Source organism: Oncorhynchus mykiss, chromosome 23 (genome assembly GCF_057628025.1).
Source record: "Oncorhynchus mykiss isolate SJ-2025 chromosome 23, ASM5762802v1, whole genome shotgun sequence".
NCBI classification, from domain to species: domain Eukaryota; kingdom Metazoa; phylum Chordata; class Actinopteri; order Salmoniformes; family Salmonidae; genus Oncorhynchus; species Oncorhynchus mykiss.
In genome coordinates this window covers 40842406-40869074 of record NC_143044.1, presented here as the reverse complement: position 1 = coordinate 40869074, position 26669 = coordinate 40842406, and the positions used below count along the sequence as shown (strand labels likewise).

The window sequence follows — 26669 nt, the reverse complement described above, 5'->3', positions numbered from 1 at the left end:
AATTCTCACTAACAGGGATGTAAACAAATTTATGCACAAATTTTGAGAGCAGGCACAGTGCCAGGATTTTTTTCTCTCCCGGTGCTAAGTGGGAGCTTGGCCAATACGTGGGGGTGCTAAGAAAATAGTCAATTTTCATGACTTCAAAGTTATAAGGAAGTTCTTGTTTTTTCAATGAAAGCAGATATGGCACACAGCACATTCAATAAAATGTAGTTTTTAATTGAATTTGGCCAAAGAATATTCAACAAAATAGCTATAAGCCTAATACAAGTGGCCACAAGGCAGTGACAAAAACGTCTTTCATGTGCAAAGATGAAAGACTTCTGCACCGGACAGCGCCCATGCACTGCATGGGTGCTGTCCAGTGCTGAAGTCTTTCAGCAATAACAACACAATACATCCAAAATGTGACAACAACAAGTGCATTTATTCCATATACATAATCAAACAACATTGGTAATAATGTCTTGGATGAAATGGCTATCACAACATCAGAAATTAAATTAATAATATCTACAGTGCAGCTACAACAAAAAGTGCATTTACCCTATGCCTGTCGACTGTGCACACATGGTGTAAAACAAGCCGTCTATCATCACAATCCTAGCGATTATATTTCTATTGCAGTAATATTTATAGGCCGACTGGTCGACAATATGCATGTGTCTTCTTGTTCCATCCAGATCCAGATCAGATTGAATCATGTTCCCACCACCAGACAGGCGCTCTGTCAATAAATAAAAGGCCTTTCAGTTACTCACCAAGTGTTGTTTAATAGAAGGACGATACGTCCGTTGTTGTGGTTCAGTGCAAATTATTCTATAATCTTCTGGACATCTAGGGCCTTGGTTCTTTCTATGTGTATGGACAGGCAGGCAAGGTTGCTGAGTTGAGGGTTTGCCATTCTGTTTCTCAGCTAGGTTTTTACACACCGCATGCAGGAAAAACTGTGCTCACATGACACTGCGGTTACTGGCAGTGTGACAGATATGCGTAAAAGATTATAGAGATCCACGAAGGAGTCTTTGTAAGGTTTAAGCATGGACGGGAACTCCAGTGTGCTGCTAACTGTTTCGCCCTGTTATTTTTTCTTTCCATGAGCCGGCGCACTTGGTGCACCTCAGCCAGCAGATTGTCCTCTCTGATTCCATAGTGCTGTGCCATGGGCACAAGGCTGTTCTTTTCAAGGAATGTGTCATGCTTGGGGTTGAGGGCTGACGTTCCCATGAGAACTGCACCTGCTTCTGTGGAAAAGCGTTGGGTCATTTCATTCACCAGTCGGTCAATGACAGGGTAGAATGAGGATGTTCAGAATTCATCCAGAGAGAGACTTAATGTCCATTAAGGTTGCAATGATACAAATGTCTTACATCATTTAAAACCTCTTGGTGCTAGGGGACAGAATTTTCACTTTTGGATAAATAGCGTGCCCAATTTAAACTTCCTTCTACTCATGCCAAGACTATAAGATATGCATATTATTCATAGATTTGGATAGAAAACACTCTGAAGTTTCTAAAACTGTTTGAATCATGTCTGTGAGTATAACATAACTTATGTAGCAGGCAAAACCCAGAGGACTAACTGTTCAGAATTTTTGTTTTTTGCCTCTCTCTGTTCCCTGCCTTGTTATTGCCAAGGGATATTTCTTAGGGACCTGTCTTCAGTTCCTACCGCTTCCACTGGATGTCACCAGTCTTTGGAATTTGGTTGAGGTTATTCCTTTGTGCAATGAAGAAGTAAGCCAACTAGGAACTGGGTACACTTTTGTGAGTTGCGCAAGACGTGAAAAGTGGCGCTGATTTGTTTTCATTCCTGTATTAAACACAGATTGCCCCGTCTACAATTTGATCGATTATTAACGTTTAAAAATACCTAAAGTTGGATTAATAAAGTAGTTTGAAATATTTTGGCAAAGTTTATAGGCAACTTTTGAAATATTTTGTAGTGACGTTGCGTTTTTTGTAAGCTGTTTTTTTCTGGATCAAACGCGCTTTATAAATGGACATTTTGGATATATATGGACGGAATTAATCGAACAAAAGGACCAATTGTGATGTTTATGGGACATATTGGAGTGCCAACAAAAGCAGCCTGTCAAAGGTAATGCATGTTTTATACTTTATTTCAGCGTTTTGTGTAGCGCCTGCAGGGTTGAAATATGCTAACTTCTTTGTTTACTGCTGGTGCAGATGGTGCAGGCTATCAGATAATAGCTTCTTATGTTTTCGCCGAAAATCATTTTTTAAATCTGACATGTTGGCTGGATTCACAACGAGTGTAGCTTTAATTGAGTATCTTACATGTGTGATTTAATGAAGTTTGAATTTTATAGTATTTTATTTGAATCTGGCGCTCTGCATTTTCCCTGGCAATTGGCCAGTTGAGACATTTGTGTCCCGCCTATCCCTAACTAGTTTTAAAAGCTTAACTTCTTGTTAATCCAACCGCGTTGTCACATTTCAAAAAGGCTTTACAGCGAAAGCATACCATGCAATTATCTGAGGACAGGGCCCCACATCAAAATACTTTTCCAACCAGCACCGGCTTCACAAAAATCACAAATAGCAATACAATAAATCACTTACCTTTGAAGATCTTCCTCTGTTTGCAATCCCAACTGTCCCAGCTACACAATGAAGGTTTGTTTTGTTCGATAAAGTCCTTCTTTATATCCAAAAAGTCAGTTTAGTTGGTGCTATTGATTTAAGTAATCCACTCCTTCAACATGCAAACAAAGGAATCCAAAAAGCTACCGGTAAACTTCATCCAAACAAGTCAAACAATGTTTCTAATCAATCCTCAGGTACCCTAATATGTAAATAAACGATAATATGTCAGACGGAAAGAAGGGTGTTCAATAGAAAAGGAAAATAAGAAGAACGTACCCTCGTTCACAAGCGCCAAAAGTATACCTGTCCTGATGAGAACACCTTGGATAAACTACAATTACTTGTTGTTTTTCAAGAAACAAGGCTGAAACCTTTTCTAAAGACTGTTGACATCTAGTGGAAGCCATAGGAATTGCAATGTGGGTCCTATGTTTTTGTATATCCCATAGGCTAGCATTGAAAAGGCCTGTGACCTCAAAAAAGAAACATTTCTGGATGGATTTTCCTCTGGTTTTTGCCTGCCATATCAGTTTTGTTATACTCACAGACATTCATTTAGCAGTTTTAGAAACTTCAGAGTGTTTTCTATCCACTTCTACCAATTATATGCATATCCTAGCTTCTGGGCCTGAGTAACAGGCAATTTACTTTGAGCACATCAGTCATCCGGAAATTTAGGACAAATGAGCCTGAGAAAACCTTGTACATGTCTTGCACAATAACAAAAAAATCACCCGCTGGCTTCATGTTTCTGACTCAGTCCACCAAAACAAGATTAAGACGGTGTGCGTGGCAATGAATGTAGATTGCCTGAGGGGCCTCTTCTCTGAATTTCTCCTGGACCTCGTTGTGAACACCGGACATGACGGCCGCGCCGTCATAACACTGAGCAATACAGGCCGTGTGATCAATGTTACATTTACTAAGAGTCTCTTTGATCGTAGTGAAAGGGGACTCATAATCTGATCCGTCAGCTGGAGTGAAATGAAGAAATTCCCCCACAACTTCCTAATTTTTTACGTTAACGCACCCCCACAGAAACTTGTTCCGTTTTACTGAGGTCCTTACTCTCATTTACCATCATTGCAAATAGTTCGGCCTTTTGTAATTCACGACTCATCTGATCCATAATCATATTTGCCATAATGTCTAGTATTTAATTCTGTATATCATGATGTGTGTACTTAGCATATCTAGGATAATCTGAGATTTTCTGTGCAAAAAGTCCCTGTTATTCAGTGTAACGCAATGACTCCACAACTGCTCTCATATACTCTCTGTGAAAGTCCCTGGTATTCAGTGTAACACAATGACTCCACAACTGCTCTCATATACTCTCTGTGAAAGTCCCTGGTATTCAGTGTAACACAATGACTCCACAACTGCTCTCATATACTCTCTGTGAAAGTCCCTGGTATGTGGTGTAACACAGTGACTCCACAACTGTTCTCATATACTCTCTGTTCTCTCAGACTATTTTCAAATGTCCATCACTTAGAGCATTGCATATTGTTGAGCCAAATTCTTTCTGAATAGTCCACTCATTCCACGCTGTCATTGAATATTTATGCTCTACACTAGCATTGTGCGTCTTGAACAAACTTTTCTCCTTCTTCCAGTTCTGGTAGCCATTGTGGGTAAATGCCGCCTTCCCTCCACCATGGTTTCCTGGACGTTGAAAGTGGTGGCATGCAAAGCAGAAAGCACAGTCCTTTGAAATAGAATATTCCTGCCATTTGTAATCCTCATACCATCTACGATTGAAACAGCGATCTTGCTGTTCAACTTTTGTGGCTGGATAACGCCGAAGAAGAGGGCGCCTTGGTTCTTCAATAGGTGACTGGCTTAAATCAGAGGGAGTGGTGGCTGTGCTAACAGTGCAGCTAACGGTGGCTGTGGAACAGCTAGCAGCGACAACCTGCTCTGGTGCTCCCTCACATCGTGGCTCATGAGTTTCTCTCTCTGACTCATCTTTCTTATCTCCCTCTTCTTCTTTTGCCCCCTCGGAGACAGGGTCTGGGTCTGGATTTTTATTTTCTACCCGCACTCAGAAAACAGCCCCACCGCAACGGGGCAAGATGGGCGACTAGCTAGCTAGAAGTTAGCTCACATTACGTAGCCTAACGTGCGCGAGCACACACATCACACACATCACCCCCCCCACACAGCCAGGGATCGGATTGGGAACAAAATGTCTGGTTATTAACTTTTACATATTTCTTTATTAAAAAATATAAAAAATACTAAAATGCTTGAGGAGGCTTAACTGGGGCTACGCAGATTTGTGACATGGCTATTGCACCCCCTAGTCCCGGTGTAGCCTCAGTATATATACAGTGCCTTCAGAAATTATTCATACCCCTTGACTTATTCCACATTTTGTTGCATTAAAGCCTGAATTCAAAATGGATTAAATAGATTTTTTTTTATCTCACCCATCTGCACACAATAACCCATAATGGCAAAGTGAAAACATATTTTTAAGACATTTATGCTAATTTATTGAAAATAAAATACTGAAATATCCTTGAGTCAATTCTTTGTAACACCACCTTTGGCAGTGATTAGATGTGAGTCTTTCTGGGTAAGTCTCTAAGAGCTTTCTGCACCTGAATTGTGCATATTTTCCCATTATTGTTTTCAATTGGTTCTTGATCATTGCGAGACAAACATTCTTTGACATAGATTTTCAAGAAAATTTTAAACAAAACTATAAATCGGCCACTCAGGAACATTCACTGTCTTTTTGGTAACCAACTCCACTGTAGATTTGGCCTTGTGTTTTAGGTAATTGTCCTGCTGAAAGGTGAATTCATCTCACAGTGTCTAGTGGAATGCAGACTGAACCAGGTTTTCATCTAGGACATTGCCTGTGTTTGCCTGTGTTTACATTTCATTTATTTTTAATCTTGAAAAACTCCCCAGTCCTTAACAATTACAAGCATACCCATAACATGATGCAGCCACCACTATGCTTGAAAATATGGAGAGTGGTTCTCAGTAATGTGTTGTATTGGATTTGCCCCTTTCAGGTCAATGATAAAATATGCATTAAAGATGTCAGTCTAACGCAGACCGTGGGGGACAGAAGAAGGACACCAGATTGGCGCACATTCAACCAATTTGATCTAACATCCGATTTGATCTAAAATATGTATTGTAACAGGCCCACAATGTGGTTACTAAAGTCCAATTTTGATATTTTGGGCTGTTTCGCTGCATAACATTTTAGAAGTTGTTCCTTTACAGGTTTATAAAAAGTGACTTCTAAATGCTAATTCCTGTTTGTAAAATCTGGTAGCATAGCTAGCATACAGGAATTTGTGGTGTTAATCAAAGTCATTTTTAACTGCAATACTGTTGATTGGTGAAGATGACATGAACATGTATTGGGGTTGACATCCATAGAAGCATTATACTACGATTTTTACAACATAACGTGAAATAGACATATAAACAATAGCCTAAATGTAGGCAAATTTAGCTGGCGGCAAATGAGGAGATTTGGGATCTTTCCCTCACAGCATCTTTCCCCATGAGTTTCCATAGCAATTCCATTGTTTGGGTCGAGTTCCATTGACCTCTTTACCGCATCTATGGGTAGACTGGTAGCCATTTTGAGTGTACCAATGCCAGGAAGTAAAACCGGGAAGTGTACCATTCAATCTGTACTGTGATTTGTTGAGTTAACTCAACTGACATTACAAAAAAATACATTCCATCGCAAGAGCCACATCAGTTAATATCATTTGAATGAACATTCTACATAACCTTGGAAATGATTGTATCACAATAGCAGACATCCGTTGCGAGTGTAACCATGATTCTACCAGTCAATTGACAGGGTTAGAGCTTCTGAGCTTCTATTCATTCTATTTATATGATCATAACAACAGGCCTTCTGCAACATTGCATCATTTTCGTGATCTTGTCCCGTCTATGGGACAAGGCCAAAGTAAAATGGAGACTCAACCTTAGGTAACTTTAATTGTGTGCCTGCCTTTCAAATGGTGCCTGAAGATCCGATTTCAGGACCTTGGAAAATCACCGCAACTCAGTGCAAGAAAAGCACTGACCGCGACTTCAGCACCACCACTGGTGAAGAGCGCCACTCCAAGTGAGCCTTGCCTAGCACAGCAGTTGTGGATTCTACACACCTGTGTGGGCTTGCTGGTGTGTGGGTAGGCCTAAAACATTTATGTACTCCCTGTCCTTCCTCATGGGGCCCGGAGGGAACATCATGGCTCAACTGGTCCTCACCCGAAAGAGGACCGGTCTGGCGGGGGTGTCGACAACCCACAGACTGCTGGTCAATCTGGTGGTGTGACATTATGGTGGTGAGTGTGATTGACGGACCAGAGTTTGGGCATGAAGAAAGCATGGCGTAGCACAGCATCCCTCTAACATAATCTCTAGACACTTCATTAAGATTTCAGTGGTTGCCATGGCGCAGACTAGTTTGATTGCATTCTTATAGCCTACCTCTTCTTGTATATCATCCAAATCTGATAGCTCAACACCCATGATGATGTGAAGTGTGAAAATATTTTTTCAGCACCATCATCACCAAGCTACAGTGTAAAAGATGCATGTGCGTCACTTCCGGTGCCTACATTATAGGACAAGTTGATGGGCTACTGCAACGCATCGGTCTGAGAGAGAGAGAGAGAGAGAGAGAGAGAGAGAGAGAGAGAGAGAGAGAGAGAGAGAGAGAGAGACTCAATCCTATCCCTTCATTCGGAATGAGGGTTTTATTCATTTCTGGAAGCGTTCCATTGCAAAAGCTTGCCACCTCCCATCGGCCCTCTTCCACTCACTTTCCCTTCACTGATCAGAATTAGTATTTTAGGTGAGGTCAATGGATCCAGTCAAAAGAGTTAGCTGTCATCTATCCATACCTGTGTACGATATAGGAGAGGGGACGAAGACAGAGAGGATGCGACAACTTTTGGAATGAGATGCGGCCAGGGCTGAGTGCGTGCGGGGGTATCCTGTTTTTCAGTTAATCGCAATGGGTATTAGATAATTAGGATCTCTTTCGACAAGGCGTCAAAGATGTGTTGGTGAAATCCTCATCTCACCACGGAAACGGGCTGCGCGCAGCTCAGCTCAGCTCTCTGTCTCACCTGTGTGCGCGTCTGATTTGGGCACTCCACACAGCGCAAACGATGTAAGAACAAGCGGGAGATGAATCTAACGAATTTTTACTCAGATTTTGGACGTTTATTTTCTACGAATATTTCACTTGGGGGACCTCAACATGAGCACAACAACTGGAGTTTACCGGAGGATACCAAACCCTACCCGCAATTGTTCTTATTTTCGGGACACGAACCGAGTACCATCGTGTTGGTGGTTATGTACTCCCTGTCCTTCCTCACCGGGCTCGGAGGGAACATCATGGCTCTTCTGGTCCTCACCCGAAAGAGGACCGGTCTGGCGGGGGTGTCAGCGACCCGCAGACTGCTGGTCAATCTGGCGGTGTGTGACATGATGGTGGTGTGTGTGTGCATGCCAGTTAACCTGGGACACCAGGTCTACAACGCCTGGGTGTTCGGGGAGTTTCTGTGCCGTACCGTGCCGTTCGTTCAGGCTGTGTCGGTGTCTGCGAGCGTCCTGAGCCTGGCCGTGATCAGTCTGAACCGCTACTACAGCGTGCACAACCCTCTACACGCCCGGTCCTTTTTTACCGGGCGGCGGATACTGTGTATGATCTGTGTGGTGTGGATCGTGTCGTCGGGGCTGTGCATACCGCTCCTCTTCATGAATACCACCCAAACTCTGTCGCTGCTGGACATCACCCTCACTGTGTGCGTGGAGAGCTGGAACCAAGTCAAACTGAAACAGAGATATAGCTTTCTGCTCTTCTGCTCTCTCTATGGATTCCCGGTGCTGTTTAACCTGGTCATCAGCGTGCTGACCGGCTGGAAGCTGTGGGGCAACGACGAAAAACGGACGCAAGATTCGAATACATTTGGCGTTACGCTATCACTGTCCCGTCTGAAAGTGCGTAAAAGGATCGCCAAGATGGTGCTGTCGCTGGTTGTGCTTTTTACCCTGTCTTGGCTGCCTCTGTATGTAGTGGACATATGGTTAGACTTTAACATGACTTCATCTTTAGAGAAAGAGGAGGATGATGTGAACCATGTATATCACGAGTGGATTCTACAGGGGAGACCCTTCGCGCTATGGCTGGGTCTAACCAACTCCGCTCTCAACCCGCTCTGTTATTGCTTCGTGGGTAATTTACACAGGTCTGCAAAACGATTCAGGAAAAGCTACAGACAGAAACTGTCATCATTGTTAAGTCTGTCGCCACAGCAGTCCTCTATGCCTATGGGCAGCACCTCAGTGCCCAAGCTCGTGCCCTATAGCAGGGCGCAATCGGAGAAGCGCGGCGCAGAAAGGCGCGCATCGAGCAGATATGCCAATCCAGGCAACAAACTAATCAAAAGCAAGAGCCTATCGTCTGTGACAGTGTGTGAGACTGTTTTTGACTGATTGACAGACAGACGGATCAAATGTTGGCCTACGTGGTATATCACATACTTATTTGTCCAATGGACAGGAAAACGTTCTTCCTACAGTTAAACATAGGATATTCTGTGAAAATGTGTCTGTTTTCCAACGGAACCTCCGAAGCAAATGGAGATATTTGCCATAACTGAGATTATAGAGTGTGTTGCCCTTTTAATTATGAAGTGTGGTGCCGTCTTTATTATGGAGTGTGTTGGAGTGTGTGCCCCATGATTCCAGGACCGTTGATTAATCAAACGGTCGATGTAAATGATGAGCATGAGGTCCTATACCTAATGATCTTTGGTGATTTGGTTTCACTGAATCCAATTTCAAATGAAAGATATTTGATGTTGTTCTCATGGAGTGTACACAATAATGGCATGCATCTCATTAAATATTTGTGCAAAAGGCTAGTAGCCTTTATTTCGTGATTTAAAATAACGTTCGCATTTATACTGTATGTGTAGGCTACAATGTCTAGCCTATTCCCTGTACTATTTATAGTATTATTATTTTTGTAATTTAAGTCCTATGAAGTAGAACTCATTCCATTCCAAAGTCAAGAACAAAATGAGCTGTATCCAAAACTTAAATCTCGTCAATTATAATGAAACCATTATGCATTATTTCAATTATAAGGCTAATATTGTATGACTATCATCATAATCTGCAGTTATAAATCCATTCAAATTGCTTCCATAATTGTGTTAAATTAGATTATTATTATACTACTATCATCATCTTTTATATTCCTAGTAATTATTCCAAGTCCGTTCAAATTGCCTCCATAAAGGACGGTAGAGGGTCTAGATTAGAGTCTAGATGGATATCTCCATTCATTATTTCTCTGGCGAGGCTGTGACGCGGGTCTCTTGGCAGACGGATCGCTCCCTGCTGAATGGCACGGTGACGAGTTGAGTTGGCTCCGCCGCGAGGTGTGATGTGGCCCCGCTGGCGGCCGGGACACGGAGCCCGATGTCCGGATTAATGGTACTGGTGAGACGGCCCGATCCATGGTCTGTGGTTGTCTATCGCTGCCCAACGACAATCCCATGTTGACGCATATAGCGGAGCCCTGGCACCAAAACCAATCTCCTACCATCTGCAGTTATTCCCATGAACTTTTCCAGTGATATTTTGTTGTTGTAGAAAGTTCGCATAGAAAATAGATTCGACAACTGCTACGGTTCGTTTCCATGTAACAATCTTGTGTCGATAAAAAAAAAAAACTATAGACGTAATGATGTCACACAAAAAAACACTTTCACAAAAACCTACAGTGTCGGATAAAAATGAAGTGGTTGTTTCCATTTCCCATTTAGGCAAATTGTGCATTAATAAACTGGAAACAGCCTGTATTCCCCCCACTATTTGTTTTATGTCTTGGTTTGCCAGGTGTTGTGCCGAAAATCTTCCCCCTGACAGAATTATCCCCGCTCTTCGCGTGAACGCGCACACACTCAAATGCTTCATTGATGCAATTTTCTTGCTAGTTGAGATTTCTGCTTTTCACTCCGTTGTCAGTTCAGCCTACATTTCACTGATCTTAGTATCAGAAAGCTTTTTTGATATATATTTGTGTTCTTCAAGGCAGCTGTCAATTATTTAATTTTTGTAATAATTTTTTTATAGCGGTTTGATTGCGGGGGGGCACAAGTAATGTCTGCAGTTTTCTGTTTGGCTATTTGTTAGTCTATATTTGTCATCTCTCCCATGTCTTATTCGACTAGTAGTTGTTCTTAAGTGTTTATTGCTTGCCTACATTTTACTCCCTCCTCTATGTTTAATATAACACATACATTAAATATTAATTTCGGTTGCCTATCTTGACGAGAAGTTTGTTCTATAGAAAGTATTTGACTCTGATGTGTGCCACAGAAAGTATTTGACTCTCGTGACAAAATTATATTTCTGGATTGCAAGGCCTGTCACCCTTCATAATAATTTTGGTAGCTCATGTTGACCAGTAGCTTGAAAGTATTTCTCTAGTGACAAAATTAAGGAATTAAGGGGAGGGGGGCTTCGGCAGGCAAGAAAATTCCTAATTTCCTTAATGTACCAACGTATCGCCATGGTCCATGCCATGGTGAAACTTGCACTCTACACTTCTGTATATCTGAAATAATTGGATAGTGAAACCTGCATCCAGCCAACAAGAAAAGCAATTCAGCCGTTCTTGAAAGTCAGGACATTTTATAGTTGAAAAATAGATTTAGCAGACTGTAGGTGCAACAGTATAGCTTCCGTCTCTCTCCTCGCCCCGAATCAGGGACCCTCTGCACACATCAACAACTGACACCCACGAAGCATCGTTACCCATCGCTCCACAAAAGTCGTGGCCCTTGCAGAGCAAGGGGAACAATTACTTCAAGGTCTTAGAGCGAGTGACGTCACCGATTGAAACGCTATTAGCGCGCAACCACCGCTAACTAGCTAGCCATTTCACATCGGTTACATAGGCATTTAGAATTAAATGTATATAGAACTTCACATTTGTGTGGAGTGGAGCCTCATAGTTTGACCTGCATGTTGACATGTACCTTCAAATTATTATTTATAAAAAAAAACGTAGTTTCCATCATCATTTGTCGCAATTAAGACCGTTGGACAAAATTACAATCCACCAGTGTTGGATAAAAATGACGTAATTAACCAGGTTTCCAACCTTTTTGTGCATGTAAAGTAGCCTACATGTCGGATAACATGACAGGCCCGATGGAAACAGAACATTTGTCTGTAAACTTTCCAAATGTCGACAAAACAAAATACGCTACACAAGGTGGAATCTTTTTGTGTCGGTCAAATGTATTATGTGAGAAATGTCGGTGGAAACGCTTATTTATGCGAAAATATTGATTTAACAACCATCATATGGAAGTAAACTTGGAGTCACATGATGACATTGTTTGAGGTCCTCCCACTACGACTCGTCGGGAAAGCATGCAGTTTATTAGGCAACAGATTAAATAAATTATGATGAATTCCCCAGGGTTGTGAAAGTGCAAGGTGATAAGCTTGATGACCCTTTCCAGTAAATATCAAGGGTCTAATAAATTCTGGTGACATGATCATCGATGCTTGGCTGTCGTTTGACAAATAAAAATAATCTATACTTTGTCCATAATAATCTAATTGATGTGTGGGTCAATGGAAACCTGCCTACTGAGGCCACATTTATCTACACACAACATGGAGCAACATCACTAGATATATTGGAAAGGTGTTACTTATTTTGCTTCTTTAAAGGGCGATGGATACATTTACGGGGCTAATTGCAACCATCAATGTGCACCAGATTTTAGCCAGCTAATAGATGCGACAGTTGCCTGCTAGGGTGTTTCCATTTAACTATCTTGTGTGGATAAAAACTGCTAGAACTATTGAAGTCCGCATTAATAAATTGCCGTCAGCCTGTTTGCCCTTCCATCATATTTTATCACAATAAAGAAAGTTCGACAAAAGAATGCTTTTACTTGTCTTAAACGGGATCAGTGTCGCTATAAAGGAACAGTTGAGCTAATGTGATTAGCATGACAGTTGTAAGTAACAGCAAACCTTCCAGGATATAGACATGTCTTATATGGGCAGAAAACTTAAATTCTTGTTAATCTAACTGCACAGTCCAATTTACAGTAGCTATTACAGTGAAAAAAGACCATGGTATTGCTTAAGAGTGCACAACAATACAAAACCTTTATCACGGCAACTGGTTTGATGCATTCACCTCTGAAGGTAAATAATGTACTTACATTCAATAAACTTGATCTGATTTGTCATCTTGTTGGTCCCAGAGATAAAATATAGCATAGTTTTGTTTGATAAAATACATTTTTATATTCAAATGTAGGAACTGGGTTCTACAGTTTGAACCCCTGATCTCTCTGGCTCCACACCCACCCCGTCCGGTCATCTAGATGTGTGAAAGTTTGTGTATAAGCTAATGATGTATGACATTCCTGGGAGTGTGTCAACTTAAAAGTTGTATTACCATATCCTTTTTGTATGTTCTCTATAGTTATGTACTTGAAAATGTATAAATTGACCAATTCAGCACATTTGGGCAGACTTGATACTGTGCGGTATTGCAATGCTCCACTGGATAAATCTGAAACTTTGCACACACACCGCTGTCATCTAGTGGCCAACATCTAAATTGCGCCTAAACTGCAATATTATATTATGGCCTTTCTCTTGCATTTCAAAGATGGAAAAAAAATACAAAATTGAAAAACGCATGTTTTATCTTTTACCAGATCTAATGTGTTATATTCTCCTACATTCATTTCACATTTCCACAAACTTCAAAGTGTTTCCTTTCAAATGGTATCAATAATATGCACATCCTTGCTTCAGGTCCTGAGCTATAGGCAGTTAGATTTGGATATATAATTTTAGGCGAAAATTGAAAAAAGGGTCAGATCCTTAAGAGGGTTGGGGTTAGGGGGATAAGGTGACATTACCTAACATTCATTTAATACACCAATGGTAACATGATATTCTCTTACCTAATGTTAGCTAGTTACTGGCTAACTAGGTCTTCAGCCAGCATGATTCTAAAGGCGGCAGAGGGTCGTTCAAAACTCTGACGCAGTTGTCACATCAACACATCCCTCAGTGCTGCTGTTAACAGAGTCACAAAAGACATGCCAAACGGGAGATGTATAAACATTTTTACATCATTGATGCAATTTTAATGTTGTTTGAGTTGACTGTTTGTGTATCACCAAATTTGCTTGAGATAATTTTACTCTGTTCACTGCATCCAAGTTTCTTGACATAGCCATTTCAAAGAGCTGTCAGGCAAGCCGAGCTCATGAATATAAGCTCCATGTGCACTCAGCCTGTCTTTTCAAACTTCCTGGTAGTTAGCCATGAGAGAAAATATATATTTACTCACATTTTTAGCATTTCTATCCCCCTAAAATATTATGGGTGATATTTTAATCACTCAAAAGGCTGTTTTACATGGGAATCGGAAAGACTGTTTGGCCCTTTCTGATCAAGAGGGTAAAAGGAAACACTGTAGGCTACACATTTGACATTTGAAACTAAATCATGATTGTGTTGTAGCCTATTTTAGATTAAACTATTTGACAATCATTCATTACAACTGAAATAAAGTATTTCATTTCTTCGTTTACCACGGCAAATCTATTGTGACAATTTATCCCACACATTTTATTAATTGAAAACTCATGTTGGTGCAAGCTCTTATACACTGAACAAAAATATAAATGCAACATGTAAAGTGTTGGTCTCATATTTCTTGAGCTAAAATAAAAGATCCCGGTTATTTTTCATATGCAGAAAAAGTGTATTTCCCTCAAATGTTGTGCACAAATTTCTTTGCACCCATGTTAGTGAGCATTTCTCCATTTCCAAGATAATCCATCCACCTGACAGGTGTGACATATCAAGGATCTGATTAAACAGCATGATCATTACACAGCTGCAACTTGTGTTAAAGGCCACTCTAAAATGTGTAGTTTTGTCACACAACACAATGCGACAGATGTCTCAAGTTTTGAGGAAGAGTGGATCTGGCATGTTGACTACAGGAATGTCCAGCAGAGCAGTTGCCACAGAATTGAATGTTCGTTTCTCCACCATAAGCTGCCTCCAATGTCGTTTTAGAGAATTTGGCAGTACGTTCAACCGGCCTTACAACCACAGATCACATGTACCTAGGACAGCCCAGGACCTCTACATCCGGCTTCTTCACCTGCGGGATCTTCTGAGACCAGCCACCCGGACAGCTGATGAAATTGTGGGTTTACACAACCAAAGAAGTTGTCCTCACTAGGGTCTTGACCTGATTGCAGTTTGGCACACTGGCACACTGGAAAAGTGTGCTCTTTACGGATGAATCCCGGGTTCAACTGTACTGGGAAGATGGCAGACAGTGTGCATGGCGTTGTGTGGGCGATCGGTTTGCTGATCTCAACGTTGTGAACAGAGTGCTCCATGGTGGCGTTGGGGTTATGGTATGGGCAGGCATAAGCTACGGATAACGAACACAATTACATTTTATCTATGGCAATTTGAATGCACAGAGATACAGTGATGAGATCCTGAGGTCCGTTGTCGTGCCATTCATCGGCAGCCATCACCTCATGTTTCAGCATGACAATTCACGGTCCCATGTCACAAGAATCTGTACACAATTCCTGGAAGCTGAAAATGTCTCAGTTCTTCCATGGCCTGCATACTCATCAGACATCGAGCATGTTTGGGATGCTCTGGATCAACGTGTACATCAGCGCGTTCCAGTTCCTGCAATATCCAGCAACTTTGCATAACCATTGAAGAAAAGTAGGACAACATTCCACCGGCCACAATCAAACTCTATGATAAAGAGACGTGTCGCACTGCATGAGGCAAATGATGGACATACCAGATACTGACTGGTTTTCTGAACCACGCCCCTACCTTTATTAAGATATCTGTGACCAACAGATGCATATCTGTATTCCCAGTCATGTGAAAGCCATATATTAGGGCCTAATGAATTTATTTAAAATGACTGATTTCCTTGTATGAACTGTAACTCAGTAAAATCTTTGAAATTGTTGCATGTTGTTTATTACCTCATACCTCTGCACATTGACTCAGTACTGGTACCCCGTGTATATAGCCAAGTTATCATGACTCATTGTGTATTTATTCTTGTGTTGTTTTTTCTCTCTGCATTGTCGGGAAGGGCCCGTAAGTAAGCATTTCACTGTTATTCTACACCTGTTGTATACAAAGCATCTGACAAATACATTTGATTGGAAGAGAGAGTATGTGATACGTGATTGTGATACAACTCTGATATGTGGTTGTCTCGCCTGGCTATATTGAGATGAATGCCCTAGCTGTGGGTCCCTCTGGATGGGAGTGTCTGCTACATTGTAATGTAGTGCTTTATGTATTATTTTTCTCTGTTTTGCTTCCTGTTTGGACCCCAAGTAGAGTAGCCTCTGCAGCAGCTAATTGGGGATCCTAATAAATACTACTAATACTACTGAATGCAACTAACACTACTAAATACTACGACAGCCAGTCATCAATGTTCTTACCAACAGCAGGAGCCGGGAGTGAGCATAGCTAGTTAAGCTCATCAGGCTCAGGTGCAGCAACTCCAAGTGTTTCGGTTGCCATGGTGACTAACAAGGAGGCAGTAATTACAATTAAACAATTAGAGAGACAGAAAATAGAGAGCAAATCAAAATAACTTCAAAGACAAATAAGGACCAGTGTCTTCCACACCCTGGCTCAACCCTAAACCTAGCCATAACCCCAGCCATCACCTTAACCCTAACCCTATATTCATCAAACTGTTGCAGTAGATAGTTTGTTGAACATTTCAGCATCTACACATCACAGGAGGCTGGTGGCACCTTAATTGGGGAGGACGGGCTCGCGGTAATGGCTGGAATTAGTAGAATGGTTTCCATGTCTTTGATGCCATTCCATTTACTCCGTTCCAGCCATTATTACGAGCTGCCCTCCCTTCAGCAGCCTCTACTGCTACACATTATCTATATGGGACTCTGCAAATAAAGTGTGACCAAATGTTTTTTTAAATCTGTGCATAAAAGCAGGCCTAGCGTGTTGCTATGGTTTTACAGCCTCCATTCATCCAGTCAGTATACTCTTAGTATAATTACTGATAATTGTCGGTGATGGTTTTGACGGAGACATAAGAGTGAGAAGGGAACTCAGAGTACATTAACGAATCCTTCATGGTCTCTCACAACCCTTCAAGCTTCTCTGCCTCAGCTTCTTCTGTGAACTTAATGGAGATAATGGAGTCGTGATTAAAATAGCCATGTAGGTCTTTCAATTAAGACATTTTAATAACTTTATTTTGATGAATGCATGTGAGATATACCAGAGTTCCCTAATACCACTGTTCCCTTAAAAATGTGATTCATATCTCAATGGCAGTACTGGTCTGGATAAACAAAAGGACAAATATAAAAATGACATTCTCCACGATGTGACATGATAGGCCTGCAACACAGTATAATTAAATCAAATCACATTTTATTAGTCACATGCGCCGAATAGAACAAGTGTAGACCTTACAAGTGAAATGCTTCCTTACGAGCCCCTAACCAACAATGCAGTTGAAAAAAATATGTATAAGAATAAGAAATTAAAGTAAGAAGTAATTAAAGAGCAGCAGTAAAATAGTGAGACTATATACAGGGGGATACCGGTACAGAGTCAGTGTGCAGGGGCACCGGTTAGTTGAGGTAATATATACATGTAGGTAGCGTTATTAAAGTGACTATGCATAGATGATAACAACAGAGTAGCAGCAGTGTAAAAGAGGGGGAAAGGGGGGCTGGGGGCTGGGGGGGTAATGCAAATAGTCTGGGTAGCCATTTGATTAGGTGTTCAGGAGTTTATTTTAATTGTATTTTTTTATTTTACCTTTATTTAACCAGGTAGGCTAGTTGAGAACAAGTTCTCATTTAAAACTGCGACCTGGCCAAGATAAAGCATAGCAGTGTGATCAGACAACAACACAGAGTTACACATGGCTTAAACAATAAACAAGTCAATAACATAGTAGAAAAAAAATTCCAGATACATTGTGTGCAAAAGGCATGAGGAGGTAGGCAATAAATAGGCCATAGGAGTGAATAATTACAATGTAGCAGATTAACACTGGAGTGATAAATGATCAGATGAACATGTGCAGGTAGAGATACTGTTGTGCAAAAGAGCAGAAACGTATATCAAATAAAAACAGTATGGGGATGAGGTAGGTAAATTGGGTGGGCTAAATACCGATGGACTATGTACAGCTGCAGCGATCGGTTAGCTGCTCAGATAGCAGAAGTATAAAGTTGGTGAGGGAAATAAAAGTCTCCAACTTCAGCGATCTTTTGCAATTCGTTCCAGTCACAGGCAGCAGAGAACTGGAAGGAAAGGCGGCCAAATGAGATTATGGCTTTAGGGATGATCAGTGAGATACACCTGCTGGAGCGTGTGCTAAGGGTGGGTGTTGCCATCGTGACCAGTGAACTGAGATAAGGCAGAGCTTTACCTAGCATAGACTTGTAGATGATCTGGAGCCAGTGGGTCTGGCGATGAATATGTAGCGAGGGCCAGCCGACTAGGGCATACAGGTCGCAGTGGTGGGTGGTATAAGGTGCTTTAGTAACAAAACGGATGTCACTGTGATAAACTGCATCCAGTTTGCTGAGTAGAGTATTGGAAGCTATTTTGTAGATGACATCGCCGAAGTCGTGGATCGGTAGGATAGTCAGTTTTACATGGGTAAGTTTGGCGGCGTGAGTGAAGGAGGCTTTGTTGCAAAATAGAAAGCTGACTCTAGATTTGATTTTGGATTGGAGATGTTTGATACGAGTCTGGAAGGAGAGTTTACAGTCTAGCCAGACACCTAGGTACTTATAGATGTCCACATATTCTAGGTCGGAACCATCCAGGGTGGTGATGCTAGTCGGGCGTGCGGGTGCAGGCAGCGAACGGTTGAAAAGCATGCATTTGGTTTTACTAGCGTTTAAGAACAGTTGGAGGCCACGGAAGGAGTGTTGTATGGCATTGAAGCTCGTTTGGAGGTTAGATAGCACAGTGTCCAAGGAAGGGCCAGAAGTATACAGAATGGTGTCGTCTGCGTAGAAGTGGATCAGGGAATCGCCCGCAGCAAGAGCAACATCATTGATATATACAGAGAAAATAGTCGGCCCGAGAATTGAACCCTGTGGTACCCCCATAGAGACTGCCAGAGGACCGGACAACATGCCCTCCGATTTGACACACTGAACTCTGTCTGCAAAGTAGTTGGTGAACCAGGCAAGGCAGTCATTAGAAAACCCGAGGCTACTGAGTCTGCAGATAAGAATATGTTGGTTGACAGAGTCGAAAGCCTTGGCCAGGTCGATGAAGACGGCTGCACAGTACTGTCTTTTATCGATGGCGGTTATGATATCGTTTAGTACCTTGAGCGTGGCTGAGGTGCACCCGTGACCGGCTCGGAAACCGGATTGTACAACGGAGAATGTACGGTGGGATTCGAGATGGTCAGTGATCTGTTTGTTGACTTGGCTTTCGAAGACCTTAGATAGGCCGGGCAGGATGGAAATAAGTCTGTAACAGTTTGGGTCCAGGGTGTCTCCCCCTTTGAAGAGGGGGATGACCGCGGCAGTCTTATGGCTTGGGGGTAGAATCTGTTTAGAAGCCTCTTGGACTTGGCACTCCAGTACCGCTTGCCGTGTAGTAGCAGAGAGAACAGTTTATGACTAGGTTGGATAGAGTCTTTGACAATTTTTAGGGCCTTCCTCTGATACCGCCTGGTATAGAGGTCCTGGATGGCAGAAAGCTTGATTTACTGGGCCGTTTGCACTACCCTCTGTAGTTAGTGCCTTGTGGTCGGAGGCCGAGCAGTTGCCATACCAGGCAGTGAAGCAACCAGTCAGGATGCTCTCGATGGTGCAGCTGTAGAATCTTTTGAGGATCTGAGGACCCATGCCAAATCTTTTCAGCCTCCTGAGGGGGAATTGGTTTTGTCGTGCCCTCTTCATGTTCTTAGTCCTGTATTGATGCTTTGCCTGTTTGATGGTTCGTCGGAGGGCATAGCGGGATTTCTTGTAAGCTTCCGGGTTAGAGTCCCACTCCTTGAAAGCAGCTGCTCTAGCCGTTAGCTCAGTGCAGATGTTGCCTGTAATCCATGGCTTCTGGTTGGGGTATGGTTGGGGTATGTACGTACGGTCACTGTGCGGACAACGTCAATGATGCACTTATTGATGAAGCCAATGAATGATGTGGTGTACTCCTCAATGCCATCGGAGGAATCCCGGAACATATTCCACTCTGTGATAGCAAAACAGTCCATCTGCTTCATCTGACCACTTTTTTATTGATCTAGTCACTGGTGCTTCCTGCTTTAATTTTTGCATGTACGCAGAATCAGGAGGATAGAATAATGGTCAGATTTGCCAAATGGAGGGCGAGGGAGAGCTTTGTATGTGTCTCTGTGTGTGTAAAGGTGGTCCAGAGTTTTTATAACTACTGGGTCTGGATACCTGACGATTTCTGTATTCAACAACACTAAATTTTTTCCTGTCTAAAGACAAGCTTTTTAGAGCAGAACCAGACATGGCACCCAGGCTAACAAGGAAGATATCAAAGCTTTGGTCCTCCTCACTGTGTTCTCTCCATGGTGAATACTGCAGGTACAAAACAATCTAGGATCAGATTACCTTCATCAAATCTTAACCTTAACCATTAGGAACCATTAGAAGACTAGCTTGGCACATTTGACTCATTATGACTTCTCATCATGCTATTTATTCTCAGGCTGGAAAAATGAAGATGGGGCTGGATGTGAAACACTCAACTGGCCTGGCATGCCAACACACAGCTTTCATTACCTGTCTGCTCTCTCTCTCACACACACACACTCTTTCGCTCTCGCTCTCTCTTTCTCTTCTGGCCATCTCTTTTCTGCAGTTTCCCTGACTGTCTATTTCTGTCTTTCCAAGTCTCTCTCTCTCTCGTCACTCTCTCTTTCTGTCTTTTTCATACAGCTTCAACTAATGGTATTACCTTGTCCACCTCACTGTCCAGCCAGTAGACAGCTTCTTCTACAAGTCCTGCTATACTTATGTTGTTCACCATCTTAAACCTAACTCCATCTCTCAGAGTTATCTCCCATTTCCCAGAACTTTTTATGAAGGTTTCCACATTAATAAAACCAATGCATAGAATAATGAAACCAGCATTATGTTTTTATTATTATGCTGGTGGTGAAGCTGAGTGCTGCCCACATTTTTTTTTTTTGGCATATTGTGTTCTCTCATATTCATGAGAAGTGCTCAGGGAAAAAACAAACAAATTGAAAATGTGGGCGGGGAGGAGCAATCAGTGCTTTAACGCTTTATTCTCAAGGCAGGTCAGAACAAGTTTGATTGCTAAAATATCAGCTGTATGTGATGTTAATGGTTTATCTGCTATTTGGCTTCCCATGGTCTCTGGAGTAATTCAAGCCCCAAAAATATAAGAGCAGGCGTAATTATGAAAAAATGATATATAATTCTGCCTACCTTACATGAATACGAGAACAGCAAATGTATTTTCTACTCTGGGCAAACTAATGGTTGAGATATTCAGACGTGTGCCCGACCCAGTGGCAAGCAGAGTTTAGATTTCTTTTTATAGTTCCCATCTTTCCAGTATATCAAATCAAATTGTATTAGTCACTTGCGCCAAATACAACAGGTGTAGTAGACCTTACAGTGAAATGCTTACTTACGAGCCACTAACCAACAATGTAGTTTAAAAATACAGATAAGAACAAGAGATAAAAGTACTATTTGGCACTCCGGTACCGCTTGCCGTGCAGTAGCAGAGAGAACAGTCTATGACTAGGGTGGCTGGAGTCTTTGCTCTCGATGGTGCAGCTGTAAAACCTTTGAGAATCTGAGGACCCGTGCCAAATCTTTTCAGTCTCCTGAGGGGGAATAGGTTTTGTCGTGCCCTCTTCACGACTGACATAGACATATCTGATATTGGCAGAAAGATTAAATTATTGTTAATCTAACTGCACTGTCCAATTTATAGTAGCTATTACAGTCAAATAATCCAATGCTATTGTGTGAGGAGAACAAACAATTTTGAACATGAAAAGTTATTAATAAAGACACATTTGGGGAGTCGATACAACATTTTGAACAGAAATGTAATGGTTCATTCGATCAGTCTAAAACTTTGCACACACAGTTGAAGTCGGAAGTTTACATACACCTTAGCCAAATACATTTAAACTCAGTTTTTCCACAATTCCTGACATTTAATCCTAGTAAACATTCCCTGTCTTAGGTCAGTTAGGATCACCACTTTATTTTAAGAATGTGAAAAGTCAGAATAATAGTAGAGAATTGTTTATTTCAGCTTTTATTTCTTAAATCACATTCCCAGTGGGTCAGAAATTTACGTACACTCAATTAGTATTTGGTAGCATTGCCTTTAAATTGTTTAACTTGGGTCAAACGTTTCGGGTAGCCTTCCACAAGCTTCCCACAATAAGTTGGGTGAATTTTGGCCCATTTCTCCTGACAGAGCTGGTGTAACTGAATCAGTTTGTAGGCCTACTTGCTCGCACACGCTTTTTCAGTTCTGCCCACAAATCTTCTATGGATTGAGGTCAGGGCTTTATGATGGCCACTCCGATACCTTGACTTTGTTGTCCTTAAGCCATTTTGCCACAACTTTGGAAGTATGCTTGGGGTCATTGTCCATTTGGAAGGCCCATTTGCGACCAAACTTTAACAGGTATATCAGAAGCTCTGTTGCATTGCTATGGGCTTATTTTGGAGTTAAGCTTGTTGACTGCCTTCCCGCCTTTGGGACGACTCCTATTGTTAGAGCGGAGACATGAGCATCTCGTTATTATATACAGATATCTGGCTTCAGTCAAGGCCGGTAGCATTTCATGAGCAATCCAATCTTCAAAACAAGGCCAAATCAGGAAGTGCAATGATAAACTGTAGCCTGGGTATCAGACTTGTTTCTGTATTTCAACAATGCTACCTCACCGTAACAAATAAGACATCTTGACCTGACCGCTAAAAAACGATGTTAAAACATAGAGGCAGGCTGCAGGGTATCCTTGATCCTGTTGAATAAAACAAAACACGAGGGAGACAAATAATCAATGCACTGAAAACAAACAGGACATACACTGAGTGGACAAATCCTTAGGGACACCTGCTCTTTCCATGAAATGTTTTATTGAACCTTTATTTTACTATGCAAGTCAGTTAAGAACAAATTCTTATTTACAATGAAGGCCTACCCTGGCCAAACCCAGACGACGCTGGGCCAATTGTGTGCCGCCCTATGGGACTCCCAATCACGGCCGGTTGTGAGCCACATAGACTGAAAAGGAAACGGGGATACCTAGTCAGTTGTACAACTGAATGCATTCAACTGAAATGTGTCTTCCGCATTGAACCCAACCCTTCTGACTAGGTGAATCCAGGTGAAAGCTATGATCCCTTATTGATGGCACTAGTTAAATCCACTTCAAATCAGTGTAGATGAAGGGGAGAAGACTGGTTAAAGAAATATTTTTAAGCCTAGAGACAATTGAGATATGGATTGTGTATATGTGCCATTCAGAGGGTGAATGGGCAAGTCAACAGGGTATGGTAGTAGGTGCCACCACCCAAAGGACATCCAGTCAACAAGAACTGCGGAAAGCATTGGAGTCAACATCGGCCAACAAACCTGTGGAATGCTTTCGACAACATGTAGAGTCCATGCTCCAACGAATTGAGGATGTTTTGAGGGCAAAAGGGGGTGCTACTCAATATTAGGAAGTTCCTAATATTTTGTCATCTCTGTGAATAGTACATACTAAATACACATCTCACACAAAAATAACAAAAAACTATAAATGCAATAAATTGTGCTGTCGTGAAAAGATTACACAATGGTTATGCTTTTATATAATCCAGTATTTGTGTTTTACAGTCTATCGGTGACGTGTAATCCTCTTAGACGTCTCCCCTGTAAAAGAGGTATTCTGACCTCAAATGGGACTTCCTGGATAAATAAAGGTTAAATAAGAAATACAAATAAATGATTCTGACAACCACACTAATCTTTAGACCTCTCCCCTGTTTGGAAGGAGAGTTGTCCTTAAATTAAACCATGATTATGATCTATTTCTGAGGAGAGTCATTAATATGGACCTGACCCTGTAAAAGGCTCTGTGGTTTGGAAAGAAAAGGACATATCCGAAACAAATCAAGAATGTCCTGGGAGGACAAGAGCATAAAGTTAAGTTTCTAGACATTGTGGGTCAGTAGTCGTTTTGGACAGGTCAATAACTCAGTCCCCTAGATGTTTTATTACGACTCTGCAGATATTTGTGTCAGAAACAGATCAGTTAAGAAGGACAGGTAGAGGGAGAGATAGAAGACTGACAAATAGACAGACAAAAGGGAGGGATGAAAAGAGACCAGAAAGAGCAGGTGTATTGGTATAGCCTGGCTACCAACCAGATAGACAGAAAGACAAACCTCCCCCACATACATACAAAGCTTTCACAGACACTGAAATGTAGTATTTATAAAAGTCAACTTGGTCATTTTCCAACAAGTCTAACTAATCCTTTACCATCTGTTTTGGTATTCAGTATACCTGGGGGGAAAAGCTCTCCCTCGCTGTGAACCATGTGGGTCGCGTCAGCCAGGCTATACCAATACACCTGCTGATACATACCAATTGCGGTAAACTATGCTGACAAAATAACTGGATCAAACATACACATACTAATTTCCCCTGTGAGTAAAGTTGTACCCCCAATATCTCTCTCATACATTTAAATAATTAAAACAAGGGTACACCATCAGTTGTCAGAGGTTTTGATGTGGGAGATATAACAAAGCGCAGGAATCAGATGACATCACAATCAAGAAGAAAAATAAATCAGATCTAATTAGTTTCTTCATCATGCCCTCTGCTTAAAGTATTGACCTGATCTATATCTAATTACCTTGTACAAGGAAAATAAACGCTTTCACAGTCCACAGGTCCAAATCAAATTCAAGGAAACGTTTAGTATTATAAAGAGTCATGAGTACATGGAACTCCCATCTTCTATAGCGCAAAAAAACAGCAAATCTGGTTTCAAATAACAAATAAAACAGCACAACATCTCTCTCCGTGTGACCTACTTGTTGTGTGTATGGGAACGCAAGGGGGGGGGGGCAACCAGGGGAGTTCTGAGGTACCAGAACGCATGATCATTTTTTTTCTCATAATAAAGCATTGAATGCTGTTAGGTTGTAATTCTCAGAGTAAACCACTCAGCAGACATTATGAAAGCTGAACCAAGTGTATTGCTTACCAGAGGGTGAATACAGCTGCATTCAGACAAAACAGGTTTCCACCACCACAAGTATATATACTCCAATTTAGGCACTCTTCCTTCTCGCAAATCTTTACTTCTTTTAAGGTTTGACAGGAAGACGAAGTAATAGGGTAATAAACCATAATTTCTCCCTTAAGGGGATCTGACCTGACCTCAACCCCTCATGTGCCTAATCCACAGATGTCCATTCATATCCCCTATAGCAATCCTGTGACTTCTTCCCGTCCACCCAACACATTCCAAAGACATCTGGCTCCTACAGATAACCATTAACTTCTGATGTAAAAACCAGTCTCTTTCACCCCTCAGATATTATACTGCTGAGTATAACAATGTTCCAAGTTTAACTCAGAATCGAACAATCATCGCATTTGCATAGTGGCATAGAGCAGTAGAGTGGAGCCATCTACATTTTGGTATTTCATGCAATTCTACATCATTTTGAATAATGACTGACTTTAGCAGAATCTTTTTTAATACCACACAAGTGATCGAAATGACAGGCTACTTTGACACTGACAAACTGACATCAATAAAGTCAACATGGCTGACCATGTCACATGCTGACCACATGGATAGTGACACGTGAATGAGTGTTGCAAAATAAATATACACATACATGTTCTTCAATCATTGCACCCACACTGCTCACGAGCGTCAGCGTAGCCAGGCGCTAAACTAGGTCTTGGTTCTATTTGTGATGCTTGACGAGCTGCAAGTCCCGCCTCTCCCATCTCCTCATTGGTTTTTAGGAGCATATACCCACGTGGGTGATTGAAAGATGAACTGAGGTCCATACTCCAGTCCAGTTGGTATTGGTAAGGCACCTTAAAGTTGGTTGCCAATCGCCATATACAGTCCAAAGAAGAAGCCTGAAGGAGGAGAATTGACTAGAAACGAACTCGGTTTACACTTATCTGTGGATTAATTGTCAGAGTAGAGAACCTTGTGCATTTCAGGTAAAATAGCAACCCAATGTTTATATCCAAGGACAAATTAGCTAGCAACAGCAAGCTAAATTGCCATAAATGTTGAGTGCTTTTTGACCTGTCCCCAAATTAATAAAGTTGGTTCAGAGTTCATTTTGATATTTCAACCTGCGTGTCCTGATTGCGTCTAGTGTGGGTGGAGAAAATAAACATGCGAGTGGTCTGGTCAGCATGTCAGGCTGCAGTCCAAACACGTTATTTTTATCCCCTCTGCCCTTGTGCCACTTTCCCTCGGGGGAATCCACAAAACCGGATGCAGTTTGATTGCCATCTTAAGTCAAGGTCCAATTCACTAACTTTTCCCCTTCGGTATGGAGACAGATACCTGCCAAAAGGTTGAACGTACGTATGGTTAGGATTGTAAGAAAATCCATAAGTAAATTGTTAGGATCGTAAGAAAAGCCATGTGTGAAACATGGAACGTAATGTTAAAATAGATCTGTAAATGTACAAACCCTATGTTGACTATGAATGAACATTTATATGTTCAATTCTTATTTTAGGTCTCCCTTTACTCGGCTACAGATCTTTTTTATTCTGTACTTTTCTATGCTTACAAACTTTTGTTAGTAATGTGGCATCTGCTATGATGAAATTTCACATTTACTTTCACGTTTCACGCATGGCTTTTCTTACTATCCTAACGAT

General features: G+C 41.5%; 1 protein-coding gene across 1 annotated transcript; it reads left to right on the top strand.

The window, feature by feature from the left end:
* The first annotated feature begins 6460 nt into the window (after positions 1-6460).
* Positions 6461-12595, top strand: LOC110503026 (galanin receptor 2a-like). Its single transcript, XM_090217493.1, has one exon. It carries the CDS (start codon positions 7803-7805, stop codon positions 9114-9116), a length of 1314 nt encoding a protein of 437 aa, XP_090073619.1. The 5' UTR covers positions 6461-7802; the 3' UTR covers positions 9117-12595.
* Positions 12596-26669: the final 14074 nt, after the last annotated feature.

Excerpts from the sequence above, each read along its gene's own strand:
- LOC110503026 (XM_090217493.1), top strand. The coding sequence starts at position 7,803 with ATGAATCTAACGAATTTTTACTCAGATTTTGGACGTTTATTTTCTACG.